At 48.3% G+C, this 14,201-nt stretch overlaps 1 protein-coding gene across 1 annotated transcript in view; it reads right to left on the bottom strand.

Moving 5' to 3' along the window:
- DNAH2 (dynein axonemal heavy chain 2) overlaps nucleotides 1-14,201 on the bottom strand; it is a 123,379-nt gene that overhangs the window by 41,018 nt on the left and 68,160 nt on the right. Inside the window, exons 40-49 of the mRNA XM_025362511.1 lie at nucleotides 9,425-9,643; nucleotides 9,082-9,199; nucleotides 8,736-8,872; nucleotides 7,757-7,894; nucleotides 7,510-7,668; nucleotides 3,392-3,544; nucleotides 3,112-3,203; nucleotides 2,600-2,798; nucleotides 2,250-2,474; nucleotides 955-1,059 (exon numbers count right to left, since the gene is read on the bottom strand). Of these exons, the coding sequence (XP_025218296.1) occupies nucleotides 955-1,059; nucleotides 2,250-2,474; nucleotides 2,600-2,798; nucleotides 3,112-3,203; nucleotides 3,392-3,544; nucleotides 7,510-7,668; nucleotides 7,757-7,894; nucleotides 8,736-8,872; nucleotides 9,082-9,199; nucleotides 9,425-9,643 (1,545 nt within the window). The remainder of the gene's footprint in view (nucleotides 1-954; nucleotides 1,060-2,249; nucleotides 2,475-2,599; nucleotides 2,799-3,111; nucleotides 3,204-3,391; nucleotides 3,545-7,509; nucleotides 7,669-7,756; nucleotides 7,895-8,735; nucleotides 8,873-9,081; nucleotides 9,200-9,424; nucleotides 9,644-14,201) is intronic.

The following is a 14,201-nucleotide window of genomic DNA, read 5'->3' as shown; positions in this document are numbered from 1 at the left end:
GGATTACTGATTTCTCCTTTCCCCTTAGGCTCCAATATGGCTCAGCACTGCACTCTACTGATTTTGTATTTATTCAAAATGGTGGTATTTTGCTCATCATAAATTATTGGCATTAATTTTAATTTTAAAAAAATATTGCATTACTACAGATTCACCAGTACTAGTGGCCAAGCCTCCATACCTTCCCTGTTCCCCTGGGATCCCTTGGCCCCACATACTTCTCCAGTTCTCCTTCCCACTCCATAGGATCAATAAAATGTTCCAGACAGGGAAAAAAAAATGTGAGGCCAAGTGTGGTGGGAGGCTAAGGTGGGCGGATCTCTCGAGTCTAGGAGTTTGAGACCAGACTGGGCAACATGATGAAACTGTCTCTACTGAAAATACAAGAATTAGCCGGGCGTGGTGGCAGGCGCCTGCAGTCCCAGCTACTCTGGAGGCTGAGGCAGGAGAATCACTTGAACCTGGGAAGTGGAGGCCGCAGTGAGCTGAGATCATGCCACTGCACTCCAGCCTGGGGTGCGACAGAGTGAGACCCTGTCTCAAAAAAAAAAAAAAAAAAAAAGGAAGTGTGAACATGTTATTTCTCTTGATTGCAGAGTCTTTGGGTGCCCCCTTAAATTCTGCACTGAGATGAGTGACTCACTGGCCTGGCTCTAATCCTGACACTGCTGCGGGCTTTGTAGGATCTACCTTCCTTAGTCTACTTGGGCTTCACTGTGTTCTCTGCCCACCAGGACTACAAGGCTTCCTTGTCCACAGTCAGGAAGGTGCGCTTCCATCCCGTAGCTCTCCTAGCTCAGGAGCCAGCACAGGCCCTATGGATCGTCCCAGCTTCCTGTGTGGAGCTCTGCTTGGGGTGCCTCAGCCCCCTGGGATCTGGCCCCTGCTTCTCTGGGACAGAGACATTTCACCTCCTACCCTCCCCTCGTCCTGCAGCCCCCATGAGGTCCTCACTGTGGGGAAGGTCATGTTGATAATGTTGAAGCGACTCTGTAGCCTTGGGGAGATGACGGTCCGTCCACCCCCAGGGGGGCCCATGGCAGCCATCAGGAACATTTCCTAGACAGCGGCGACAAGGCGGGCAGAGAGGCAGGAGGGGAGCGGGCAAGAGAGGCAGCGACACAGGCCGGGTGAAAAGGAGTGGGAGGAAAACAGTGCGAGGAGGGACGAAGGGGAAGAGGAAGCGGGACACAGTGGGTAGAGAGGAACATGGAGCGGCAGAGCAGGGGGAGGGGAAGAGAAGAAAGGGACATGGGAAACTTGTTTTAGAACCAGGAATGCATTGGTCTGTATTTCATCCTTATAATCCATGTACCCAAATGAGAAAATACAGGTAAGTAAAAAAACATTTGTGTCTTCTAGACTTTCTCTTTTTCTTCTTTTAAAATTGTACATATCTATACACGTGGTGTGTGTGTTCTCTCTCAAACACACGTGAATATATCACTAGCCGAGTTTTTGGCCCAGAGTGCCAGATATACACACACACAACCCCAGAAGCCAGGCCGCAATGGCCGCTGATTAAAGAGAAGCAGCCAGGTGCAGTGGCTCAGGCCTGTAATGCCAACACTTTGGGAGGCCAAGGTAGGAGGATCTCTTGAGCCCAGGAGTTTAAGACCAGCCTGGGCAACACATGGAGACCTTGTGTCCACTAAAAATCATAAAATTAACCTGTCACTCCAGCCTTGGCAACAGAGCAAGACACTGTCTAAAAAAAGAAGAAAAGAAAAAGAAGGAAAGAAGGAAGGAAGGAAGGAAGGAAGGAAGGAAAGAAAGAAAGAAAGAAAGAAAGAAAGAAAGAAAGAAAGAAAGAAAGAAAGAAAGAAAGAAAGAGAGAGAGAGAGAGAGAGAGAGAGAGAAAGAAAGAAAGAAAGAAAGAAAGAAAGAAAGAAAGAGAGAGAGAGAGGAAGGAAGGATGGAAGGAAGGAGGAAGGAAGGAAGGAAGGAGGAAGGAGGAAGGAAGGAAGGAGGAAGGAAGGAAGGAAGGAAGGAAGGAAGGAAGGAAGGAAGGAAGGAAGGAAGGAAGGAAGGAAACAGTATGCTCAGAATCCCACAAAGGAGGCAGGACTGAGGGAGGACGCCTGGCTCATGAGTGAGGAGCCAAGAACTGCTGTCATGGAGACAGGACGCTCCTGTGTGGGAAGGAATCCAGGATGACAGGACCATAGCCTGGGGCCCCAGTGGGGTGGGGACTGAGCCTATCCCAGAAGGGAGCAGAGGCCTGAAGAACAGACTCTCGGGAGGCTTACTCGAATGTACTTGATGGTCTGCTTCGAACGGTCATACCAAAAGCCATAGTCAATCCAGAGGCGGATCAGCTCCAGAGGTGGCTGGGACCCAAACATGTCCTTAGCGGGCATATTTAGGTCATCCATAAAGGTGATCATGCTTTTGCCCCCAAATGGCACGTAGACACCCTTGGTTCGCTTCTCAACCCTGCTTTCAATGATGCTCTGCACATTATTGGATGTGGTCTGGTGAAAAGGTACCAAATGAATGTGTGGGTCTCCTGAGAGAAATATGGGCTTAGAGAGGAGGGTCAAGCAGGCACTTAGATCCCAGGGGAGCCGGCAGCCTGGCTCCTGGGTCCCCGACACACCTGTGCGGACATGTTGACAATGAGCACCGACCACTGGCTGGAGGGCAGGGACTGCAGAACGCTCTGGGCGATGGAGGTCTTCCCAGTCCCCACGGGACCCACCAGCAGAACGGGATTCTGGTTGGCCACCAAGGTGCTCACCAGGTAGTTGTAGCGCACAGTGTCGACGGTGGGCACCATGATCTTATAGAAGGGGGCGCTAGGGAAGAGCAGGGACCGGCTCTCAAGGGCCACCTGCCCACTCCTTTCCAACTCCCACTTCCTTTCCCTCCACGTCACCACTGTCTCATCACCACCCTGCCCTCCTGTGGGGCCTGGGGATCATGCACTCCCCTCAAAGACCCCATCCCAAGTCTTCTAGGTCCCGCTTCCTCTCCTCAGGAGGCAGCCCTTCCCTGGGACCCACCTTCTCCTTCCTGTCGCTCATTTTTGCTTCTAGGCCCCATCTCTCTTGCCACATCCCCCAGCTACCGCTGCCCCATGCCCTCCTCACACTCAGGCCCAGCTCTCACTTTGGAGGGTAGCGCCAACTCTTAGGGAGCTTGTCCTCAAATGATGTCCAACTCCGCATTTTGGGGTCCACAAAATACTCATATACCGTGTCCTAAGGAGGGCATGTAGGTCAGGTTACCAAAGCCTTCCTTGAGCCTTCTCCAGCCCAGAGAACGGGCCCCAGACCACCGGGTGGAAGAAAGAGAGAGAGAGAGAGAGAGCAAAGCAGAGCCCGAGATCGGGGATGCCAATGGGTTCTGGAAAAACAGGGCGAATAGGACAGCTGGGTGTGTGCCCAACCTTATTGGGAAAGGAGCCCTCGATCTCTCGGAGGTAGCTGTCAATCTTCTTGCGGCCCTCTTCATCCACAGAGGCACACACAGACCAGATCATGCTGAACACAAATGTCATCTCTACCATGGTGACACAGTTCTCGCCGTCAGCTGAGTTCACCTGGATGGAGGATGAGAAGAGGAAATAACCTGCCTGTAAGAGGCCAGGGGTCCATCTGGCAGACTCATGACACCGGAGGGTGGAAAGGCTGGGTCTTCCTCCCTTCCTGGCTCTATTTGGAAAATCGCACAGTTTTCCAAATGTGCGTGTTTATCTACAACCTGCTGAAAGACTGAGACAAACCTGAAATTTCTTACAGCTCAGCAGTTGCCCTGAGCTTCCTCACTGCTAACTCATAAAGACGCAGCCATCATCCGGCCACAACAGGCCTGCCCTGGAAAAGCACCAATGGGTGCTCAGGAGACAGATTCAGGAACATTCATGGTGACTTGTTTGTGATTGCAAAACACTGGAGATGACCTAAACGTTCACCAGTAGAGCAGTGGAAAAATAACATGTAGTGTTCTACCATGGAATAGTATATAGCAGTTAAAGCAATGAAATGAATCTACATGTAGTAATACAGAACTCGAAAACATAATTGTTAATTTAACGGACATGTTGCAGTATATAGCATGATATAGTTAAAAAAAAATACCACATTTTCGGTCAGGTACAGTGGCTCATGCTTGTAATCCCAGCACTTAGGGAAGCAGAGCTGGGTGGATCACCTGAGGTCAGGAGTTCGAGACCAGCCTGGCCAACATGGTGAAACCCCGTCTCTACTAAAGATACAAACATTAGCTGGGCGTGGTGGCCCCTGTTAATCCCAGCTACTCAGGAGGCTGAGGTGGGAGAATCGCTTGAACCCAGGAGGTGGAGGTTACAGTGAGCCAAAATGGCACCACTGCGCTCTAGCCCGGGCAGCAAGAGTGAAACTCCGTCTCCAAAAAAAAAGAAAAAAAAAACATTTTCTATGGATATCCATGGGGTTATATGTAAAGGCGTACCTTTAAAAAGGCCTAGGCCAGATATGGTGGTGGCTCATGCCTATAATCCCAGCACCTTGGGAAGCTGAGGTGGGATTATTGCTTGAGGCCAGGAGTTCGAGACCAGCCTGAACAACATAGTGAAACTTGTCTCAACCAAAAAAAAAAAAAAAAAAAAAAAACAGCCAGGCATGATGGTGTGCATCTGTAACCTCAGCTACTCAGGAGACTGAGGTGGGAGGATCACTTGAGCCCAGGATGTTGAGGCTGCAGTGAGCCCTGATCATGCCATTCCAGCCTTGGTAACAGAGCAAGACCCTGTCTTTAAAAAAAAAAAAAAAAAATTAAAAAAGAGGTCTGGAATGACATACACAAACATACTACGGTAGTTACTTGTGTGCAGTAAGGAGCAGATCAGGACTGGGAGGAGAGAGAGGAACAAAAAGGACTTTAGTTTTATATGAAAAATTATTGGGCCGGGCGCAGTGGCTCAAGCCTGTAATCCCAGCACTTTGGGAGGCCGAGACGGGCGGATCACGAGGTCAGCAGATCGAGACCATCCTGGCTAACCCGGTGAAACCCCGTCTCTACTAAAAAATACAAAAAACTAGCCGGGCGAGGTGGCGGGCGCCAGTAATCCCAGCTACTCGGGAGGCTGAGGCAGGAGAATGGCGTAAACCCGGGAGGCGGAGCTTGCAGTGAGATGAGATCTGGCCACTGCATTCCAGCCTGGGCGACAGAGCGAGACTCCGTCTCAAAAAAAAAAAAAAAAAAAGAAAAATTATTATTTTCAGAAAGGGAACTTGATTCAACAATTATCTGTGTAATTAAAAATTAAAATATAAAATGTGGCCTGGTGCGGTGGCTCGTGCCTGTAGTCCTAGCACTTTGGGAGGCTGAGGCAGGAGGATTACTTGAGTCCAGGAGTTTGAGACCAGCCTGGGCAACACAGTGAGACCCCGTCTCTAGAAATAATCAAAAATTAGCTGGGTGTGATGGTGCACACCTGCGGTCCCAGCTACTCGGGAGACAGGAGAATTGTTTGAGCCCAGTAAGTTGAGGCTGCAGTGAGCCGAGATCACACCACAGCACTCGGCTTGGGCAGCAGAGTGAGACCCTATCTCCAAAAAGATAAAATATAAAACGTACCAACTTAATAATGGAAGGAGCATATTTAGAGCCCGTGCTCTCAACCCCCTGCCCAGGGGGCACGTGACAGGTGTCTTTCTTCTGATTGGGCGCATGGAGCACATGGGGCCATCCCAACTCTGTCGGGCCTCTCGGAGACCATGACCAACCTGGCATCCTTCAAACCTGGCATCCTTCAAACCATCCCTGGCCTACTATGCAAAGCAGACACAGGCCCGTGGGCAGAGGGCGCTTGAGGATGGGTTGTGACGTAAGACACCTGGGACCACAGATAACGTGCTACACTTGGTGCCCTCCAATCCAGGATACTGATCTTGGACTTAGAGAGTAATCCTGGCCGGGCGCGGTGACTCACGCCTGTAATCCCAGCACTTTGGGAGGCCGAGGCGGGCGGATCACAAGGTCAGGAGATCGAGACCATCCTGGCTAACACGGTGAAACCCCGCCTCTACTAAACATACAAAAAATTAGCCGAGCGTGGTGGCAGGTGCCTGTAGTCCCAGCTACTTGGGAGGCCAAGGCAGGAGAATGGCGTGAACCCGGGAGGCAGAGCTTGCAGTGAGCCGAGATCGCGCCACTGCACTCTAGCCTGGGTGACAGAGCGAGACTCCGTCTCAAAAAAAAAAAAAAAAAGAATCAGTTGTCTGCCATTTTCAGTCCAGAATCCTTACTCTATGCTTCCGGCTCCTCTCAGCATACAACACATCTCACCATCCTCATGGTCCAGCCCTCTCCTCAGGGTCTCTGCCACACTGAAGAGCATCTGCACACAAACACCACCCACCATATCCGGCTACAGACCACTAGCTAGGCCCGCCCCGCCAGGCCTGACCCCTGTGTGTCTGCACTTCTGCAGAGGCCACTCTTGCCCTCTGCTCACTCAGGAAGCCTCCCCTACCCAGCCCGTCCTTCTTGGCACCTGTGTGCCATTGATACTCGTAACTGCCCTCTGCCCACACGGTACCTGGCAAGTCCATCTACAGTTTTTTGGTTTTGTTTTTGTTTTTTTGAGATGGAGTCTTGCTCTGCCTCGCCCAGGCTGGAGTGCAGTGGTGCAATCTTGGCTCACTGCAGCCTCCGCCTCCTGGGTTCAAGCGATTGTCCTGCCTCAGCCTCCCAAGTAGCTGGGACTACAGGTGTGTGCCACCACACCCGGTTAAGTTTGTATTTTTAGTAGAGATAGGGTTTCACCATGTGGGCCAGGCTGGTCTCGAATTCCTGACCTTCCATGATCCACCCACCTCGGCCTCCCAAAGTGCTGAGATTACAGACATGAACCACTGTACCCGGCCCCATCTACATATTTTCAATTTACATTAACTGTACGAGGAATGACATATGTTCCTATAGATCTTAATTGTTGTTGATGACGTATTAATAGTTTAATTACCTGGCAACATCTTTAAAAACATTACAAACCATTTATAGGCAGTGATTAAAGCTCAACAGAAGATATCAAATTTTGGTCCTTCTAAACTGAGCACAATTTTTCTTAAATATCAATTAATCTGAAATGTTTACAAAGTCCTCTCATCAGAATAGTCTGAAAGCGTCTTCAAGGAGAAATGGTGTCCCAGGGCCTCATCTACGCCAAAACTTATATTTATATTTTGAAGGGCTGGAGAAGTCAGGAGCAGAATGAGCTATTTTCAGCTCCCAAAGCATGGGTGGGAAATTATAGCGAGACCCCATTGTGTACATATTCAACTCAGAACCCCTAGTCGGACCTTTCAGCTCGACACACATGTGCACACACACAGATGTGCACACACACATGCACACACACACCCTTCACTGCCTCCATGGTCATTGAGGCCTCCCCTTGGAGTCTCTGCTCCACTCAAGCCTGGAGTTCAACCTGTCTCAGACACACCGTTTCCCAGAAGTTGTCCTGGTGAGACTGTGAGCCCTCCCTACCCCTGCCCGTGGTCTGTGTCCTCCCCGTACCCCATTCTCTGGCGTGGCCAGGGCCGAGTACAGCTTGCAGAGGGAGATGATACCACTGTACTCGGGCAGGGGCACCAGCTCCTTGCAGTTGTCCTTCTTAAAGGCCAGCATCTTGTTGATGAACTTTTCGAACATGCGTTGAAGGGGCTCCACCTCAGCCTGGAGTTGAATAAGAAGGGAGTCTTCATTCACCCTTGTGTCCTGGAGCCACCCTGGTTACTTTCCCTCTCCTTAGTTCCCTTCATACCTTTGGCCTCTTCTCCAGCCACGACTGAACATAGGGTTTCCAGCCCAGGTCAGCATAGTCAGTGTAGACCATCCCGCAGCGGGATACGGTGGCTGGAGAGGCCACTGCCAGGTTCTCCACTTCGAACAGAAGAGACACCTAAGAATATACGCTTGTCAGAACTTCATCTCTCTCTGCATCCCCCACCTTCAGGAATAATAAAACACCCAGAACTCGGATGCTACAAGTTCACAAACGATTTGCTTTTTTTTTTTTTTTTTTTTTTTTTTTTTGAGACAGAGTCTTGCTCTGTCACCCAAGCTGGAGTGCAGTGGCATGGTCTTGGCTCACTGCAACCTCTGCCTCTCAGGTTCAAGCAATCCTCCCACCTCAGTCTCCAGAGTACCTGGGACTAAAGGTACACAACACCACACCCAGCTAACTTTTATATTTTTTAGTAGAGACGGGGTTTCACCCTGTTGGCCAGGCCGGTCTTAAACTCCTGACCTCAAGTGATCTGCCCACCTTGACCTCCCTCCCAAAGTGCTTGGATTACAGGCATGAGCCACCAGGCCCAGTCCAGTTTGCTTTAAAAGAAACTAGAGCTTATTCAAGGTTGTCCTTATGAAAACTCACTCTCTTGCTCGCATTGTTGGAGTGGGTGGAAAAGGGTGTGCTTGCCAGTCCATGAATTCATACCCCTGGGTGCACAAATGAGGGTCCTGCCTCATGCGTCCATGGGAACGAGCTGAGGAGGGCCGCCCGAGCCTACACAGTGCTTACGACACAGAGTGTTTTTCTTATCATTGTTCTCAACAGCCATAGTAGGCAAAGCATTTTTTCTTCAGCTGCAGGTTTCCCTGAATCCAGGCATCCTCCCTTCAGCTCTCTCCCGCAGAACCTGCCCTGCTCTGAGATTCCTGGCTGTCCTCCCCAGCCCCGGCCCATGCCCTCCGGTGCCTGCCTCTGCAAGCCCTCGGGAGTCAGCCACATCCCTGACCTGCTCGGGCATCGCGATGCGCTCGCCGTTGATGAGGGTCAACACCTTGTTATCATCCATGACGGAGTTCATGCTCTCGATCCACAGCGTGTCCACGGGGCCGTCGAACAGGATCCACTTCTCATCAGGTTTCTCATCTGAGTAGATGGTGGGTGATGAGGAAACCAGGGAGCCACTCACCTTGCGCCCTCCGCTCACACTCCTCGGAGATGCAAGCCTACGCATCCTTGTACTTCAGCATTCTCCAGGCATTTCTCCACCAACTTGGAACTTCCTCTCCCCAGACTTCCTGCCTCCTTAGGAGACTCAGGAGTCTGCTCTCCACACCCCACGATCCTTTGGATACCTGCACATGCTGTCCGCATGACACTGGACAAGATGCCATCTGTCCATTCATTGCTGCTGAGGTCATATTCCCCGTACAGTTCCCCTAGAGACAATGCCTTGGGGTTCAAAGGGAACTCCTGAAAATGACACCAGAAGGGGTTTTAGCTGCTGATAGACAAAAACCCCCCTTTATTTCCAGACCCCTCTTAGGTACGTGCATTTGCCCCTTCTCTCATCGCTCCAGGCCTCCGTGGACCCAGTACAGCCCTCCTGGCCTTGCAAGGTTCTCCCTGGCCCCCACCCTCCACTGTCTTTTTACTACTCAAGTCTCTGCCACTGACTCCACTGTCCCAGCCCCGTACTCTAACAATGTTGAAGTTAGGGTCTCCAGCGCGGCACAGAGAGGACAGGGAGGCCTGCAGGATGCGCCATGAGGCCGTCTTGCCACTGCCCGTGCAGCCCACAATCATGGTGGAGTGGCGGGAGTTCTTGGTTTCATACAACTGGAAAACCTTGGTGAGGGTGAACGGCGTGCTTTGCAGGCCCATGTCTCGAATCTCCTGCTCAACGGTCTCCCGCAGCTGAGGGAAGGGAAAACACAACAAGCAGAAGAAAATGGATGAGGCCTTTAAAGGGCTTTCAAAATCTCCCCAATGCCAGAGAGAATCTGTTCAAAACTGTTAAAAATGGCCCCAGGGCCCTCTGCACTCTGGCTCTGTTCACTCACTGGGAAGCTGGCCCATTGCAGAGTTGAAAGACTGGGCTCTGGAGTCGGCCAGGCTGGTTCCCCAGCTCTCAGCTATGTGATCCTGGGTAAGTTACTTCTCCACGCCTCAGTTTCCTCATTGGCACAATGTCTTACATGTAGCTCTACACCCTTTTTATGATTCAGCAAATATTTATTAAGCCTCTACAATGTATGCCAAGCACTGTGCTTGCCGGTTGCCAGGGATACGGCTTGGGACAAAATAGATTTCGTCCTATTGCAGAGCTCACAGTTTGGTGGAAGAGCCCAATTAATGTTAAAGACATTATTACCTACGTTAAAAAGTAATGCTTGGGCTGGGCGTGGTGGCTCACACCCGTAATCCCAGCACTTTGGGAGGTCGAGGCGGGCGGATCACGAGGTCAGGAGATCAAGACCATCCTGGCTAACACGTTGAAACCCCGTCTCTACTAAAAAATACAAAAAATTAGCCAGGCATGGTGGTGGGTGCCCGTAGTCCCAGCTACTTGGGAGGCTGAGGCAGGAGAATGGCGTGAACCCGCGAGGTGGAGCTTGCAGTGAGCCGAGACTGTGCCACTGCACTCCAGCCTGGGCGACAGAGCAAGACTCCATCTCGGGGGAAAAAAAAAAAAAGTAATGCTTGAAGAACCATGACCTAGCAGATCGGCCCCAGAATAGTGTGCCATTTTAAAACACACAGCTCATGTAGCCAAATAATTTCAAATAGATGCAAGATCATTACTTGTACTAACAGGCCTCACCAATTTCACTTCCTTCCACTATCTGAGAAGTTTTATTAGTATGTTTTCTGTGTGCACATGTGTTTAGTGTCCTAAAGAAGTTTAATGTCACATTTTCTATTTATTCAGTTAAAAAATATTCTCAGCCAGGTGCAGTGGCTCAGGACTGTAATCCCAACACTTTGGGAGGCTGAGGCGGGCAGATCACCTGAGGTCAGGAGTTCGAGACCAGCCTGGCCAACATGACAAAACCCCGTCTCTACTAAAAATACAAAAAATTAGCCAGGCGTGGTGGCAGGCGCCTCTAGTCCCAGCTACTCAGGAGGCTGAGGCACGAGAATCGCTTGAACCTGGGAGGCAGAGGTTGCGGTGAGCCGATATCTTGCCACTGCACTCCAGCCTGGGCAACAGAGCAAAACTCCATCTCAAAAAAAAAAAAAAAAAAAATCCTCTAATTTCTTCTTTGATCCATTAGTTATTTAGAATTGTATTGCCAAATTTCCAAACATTTGGGCTTTTACAAATTCTATTTTGTCGCTGTCTGTTAAAAGCATTCAAATGCACCTCTTTATGGATTTTTTGGTCTGTTTGCATTATCATCAGTTTCTGAAAGAAGTCAAGATCTCCCACCAGGGCTGTGGATTTATGTGTTTCTCCTACGGTTCTGTCCATTTTCTTTTATGGATTTTGTAGCTATATTATTTAGTGCATACAGATTTAGAACTGTTATAACTTTCTGTGCATTGATCTTTTTATCATTATGAAATGTCACCCTTTACCTTTACTATTGCTTCTTGCCATAAAGTCTACTCTGCCTGTAGAGTTATCATTGTGATCAGAAAATGTGGTATGAATATCTTCCTTTGACATTTTTGAGGCAAATTTATGGCCTTTACATAGTCATCAATTTTCCTTTTCCTACATGGTCCAACAATTTTCTATGTGTGCTTGAAAAATATGGTTATGCTTCAATTATTTTATTTTATTTTATTTTATTTTATTGAGTTCTCACTCTGTCAGCCAGGCTGGAGTGCAGCGGTACAGTCACGGCTCACTGCAGCCTCAAAGTCGTGACCTCAGGTAATCCTCCCACCTTGGCCTCCCAAAGTCCTGGGACTACAGACATGAGCCACTATGCCTGGCTGATTCTCCAATTATTGAGACCAGTTTGTATAGATATCTATTAAATAATGATTGTTGATTGTGTTCTTCAAATCTTCTATATCCTGATTTTTAGTCTGTTTGATTTATCAATGAAGAGATATCAAGCTTTCCACTATGATAGATTTGTCCATTTCTCCTTGTAATTGTGCAAAATTAGCTCTACTTATTTTGAGGCTGTATTATTAGGTGCACCAAAATTTAGAATTGTTATACCTTTCTGATGAGTTGAATCCTTTATTATTATGAAATGGCCCTCTATTTCTAGCAGTGCTTTTTAGCTCAAAATCTGTTGTCCCATATTGCTACCCTAGCTTTCTTTGGTTAGTATTTACTAATGCTAATTATTTACTAATGCTAATCATATAATAGAAAAAACATCTTTTTCTGTTCTTTGACTTTCAGCCCTTTGTCATTAAACTTTAGGTGGGTCTCTTGTAAACACTATGAAGTATCAGTAAAACAATGTATGATTACTTTTCCTTTCTTGGGCAACTTTTTTGTTTTCCCTAGGATCTAATAATTTCTGTGATTTTTGTTTGCTTAGGTTTTTTTTTTTTTTTTTTTGGACACAGGTCTCACTCTGTCACCCAGGCTGGAGTGCAGTGGCATGATCTCAACCACTGCTGCCTCCAACTCCTGGGCTCAAACAATCCTCCTGCCTCAGCCCCCTCCAAGTAGCTGAGACTACAGGCACGAGCCATTATACCTGGCTCATTTTTGTATTTTTTGTAGAGATGGGGTTTCACCATGTTGCCCAGGCTCATCTCAAACTCCTGACCTCAAGTGATCCACCCGCCTACGCCTCCCAAAGTGCTAGGATCACACGTGTGAGCCACCATGTCTGGTCTGTTTGCTTAGGTGTGTTTTTTCTTTTTTTTTTTTTTTGCTCCCATATTTGCTTAGTTTTTAATGTGCTTATCTCTAACTCAATTCCAAACTCTACCAGTTGACTAAATCTTTCAAACAATTTTCACATCGGGTATCAATTTCTTCTTTAAAAAGTCCTCCTGGCCTGGTGCAGTGGCTCATGCCTGTAATCCCAGCACTTTGGGAGGCTGAGGCAGGCATATCACCTGAGGTCGGGAGTTTGAGACCAGCCTGACCAACATGGAAAAACCCCGTCTCTACCAAAAATACAAAATTAGCCAGGTGTGGTGGCGCATGCCTGTAATCCCAGCTACTCCTGAGGCAGGAGAATCGCTTGAACCTGGAGCGCGGAGGTTGCGGTGAGCCGAGATTGTGCCGTTGCACTCCAGCCTGAGCAACAAGATTGAAACTCCACCTCAAAAAAATAAATAAATAAATAAAATTTAAAAAGTCCTCCAAAAGCCTTCAGGTTTGCTCCAATCTGGATTGGCTTCTCTCTTTGCCCAGTGCACCACCGTCATCCCATGACCTCCATTCACCAACACCCCAAGGATTACTGTAGCCTCCCCTTGCACCGAATCTTTTGTTTCCTGTCATCCCTTTCACGGCTCCTGTATTTAAGTAGAGCACATTTTCTCGTAGCTTTTGGAGAAAGGAGTAATTGCGACTAAGGAGCACACCACCATGCCTGGCATTTTTTTTTTTTTTTTTTTTAAGAGATGAAGGTCTTGCTATGTTGCCCAGGCTGGTCTTGAACTCCTGGCCTAAAGTGGTCCTCTTGTCTCAGCCTCCAAAGTGTTGACATGACAGGCGTGAAGTACCACACCTTGCCCCTATCAGTTTCAATATCTGAAGTAAGTTTTCATGGATCTGATTCCACTGTCTGTTGTTGTTCTGGCTCCCATTCACGGTTTCTTGTTTCCTTGTGTGTTTTGTGATTTTTGACCATGAGTTGCTCATTTTCTTGGACTTTTACCTGTGGCAATTCTTTGAAGTGTGAGTTGAAATTTCATTCCTCCAGAAATAATTTGCTTTTGCTTCTTCCTGTCACCTGGGGGCACTAACAACCTAGAACTACTTAATATTAAAATCTAAGCTTGAGATTTCTTCTCTGATTACACAGTAGGAGAAACGATGACTGGAAACCATGTGAGAGCTGATGTGTGGTTAGGAAATCTCAAAGGAAATTTGGTCTTTTTCTTCCATCATCAGAGATCAAAACAAGCAAGTTTCTTTCCTATATATACCCTTCTAAATCGCAGGCTTCTCTTTTTTCCATCTACTGGGGGTGTTGCCCCTTGTGGACTGGGGTTTACGCAGCACTGCATTTTCTGTTCTATCTTCAGACTTGAGCTGTTTCATCTCCTATTCCCACTGCCTTGAGATCAACAACAGTTTTCAGGGAGAAGGCCAGCTTTGGTACTCACCTGTCTCCCAGGGTTCCTGCTTTTACTCTCCACCCTCCTTAACTCCTGGAATTCTTTCTTTCTTGCCAGCTTAGCAATGCATTAAAAAGGATGTGATTATTATATTTTTATCCATCATTTTAGTAGTTTCTATTGAAAGGATCATTCAGGGTATCTAGACTACCACACTGCCAGATAAGAAAGTTCTTATGCTTTCTAAAACTCCTTCTTCCGT

This window comes from Theropithecus gelada, chromosome 16 (assembly GCF_003255815.1).
Source record: "Theropithecus gelada isolate Dixy chromosome 16, Tgel_1.0, whole genome shotgun sequence".
Taxonomy (NCBI): Eukaryota; Metazoa; Chordata; class Mammalia; order Primates; family Cercopithecidae; genus Theropithecus; species Theropithecus gelada.
Note: the sequence above shows the minus strand (reverse complement) of the source record. Positions and strands in the feature narration are given on the sequence as shown.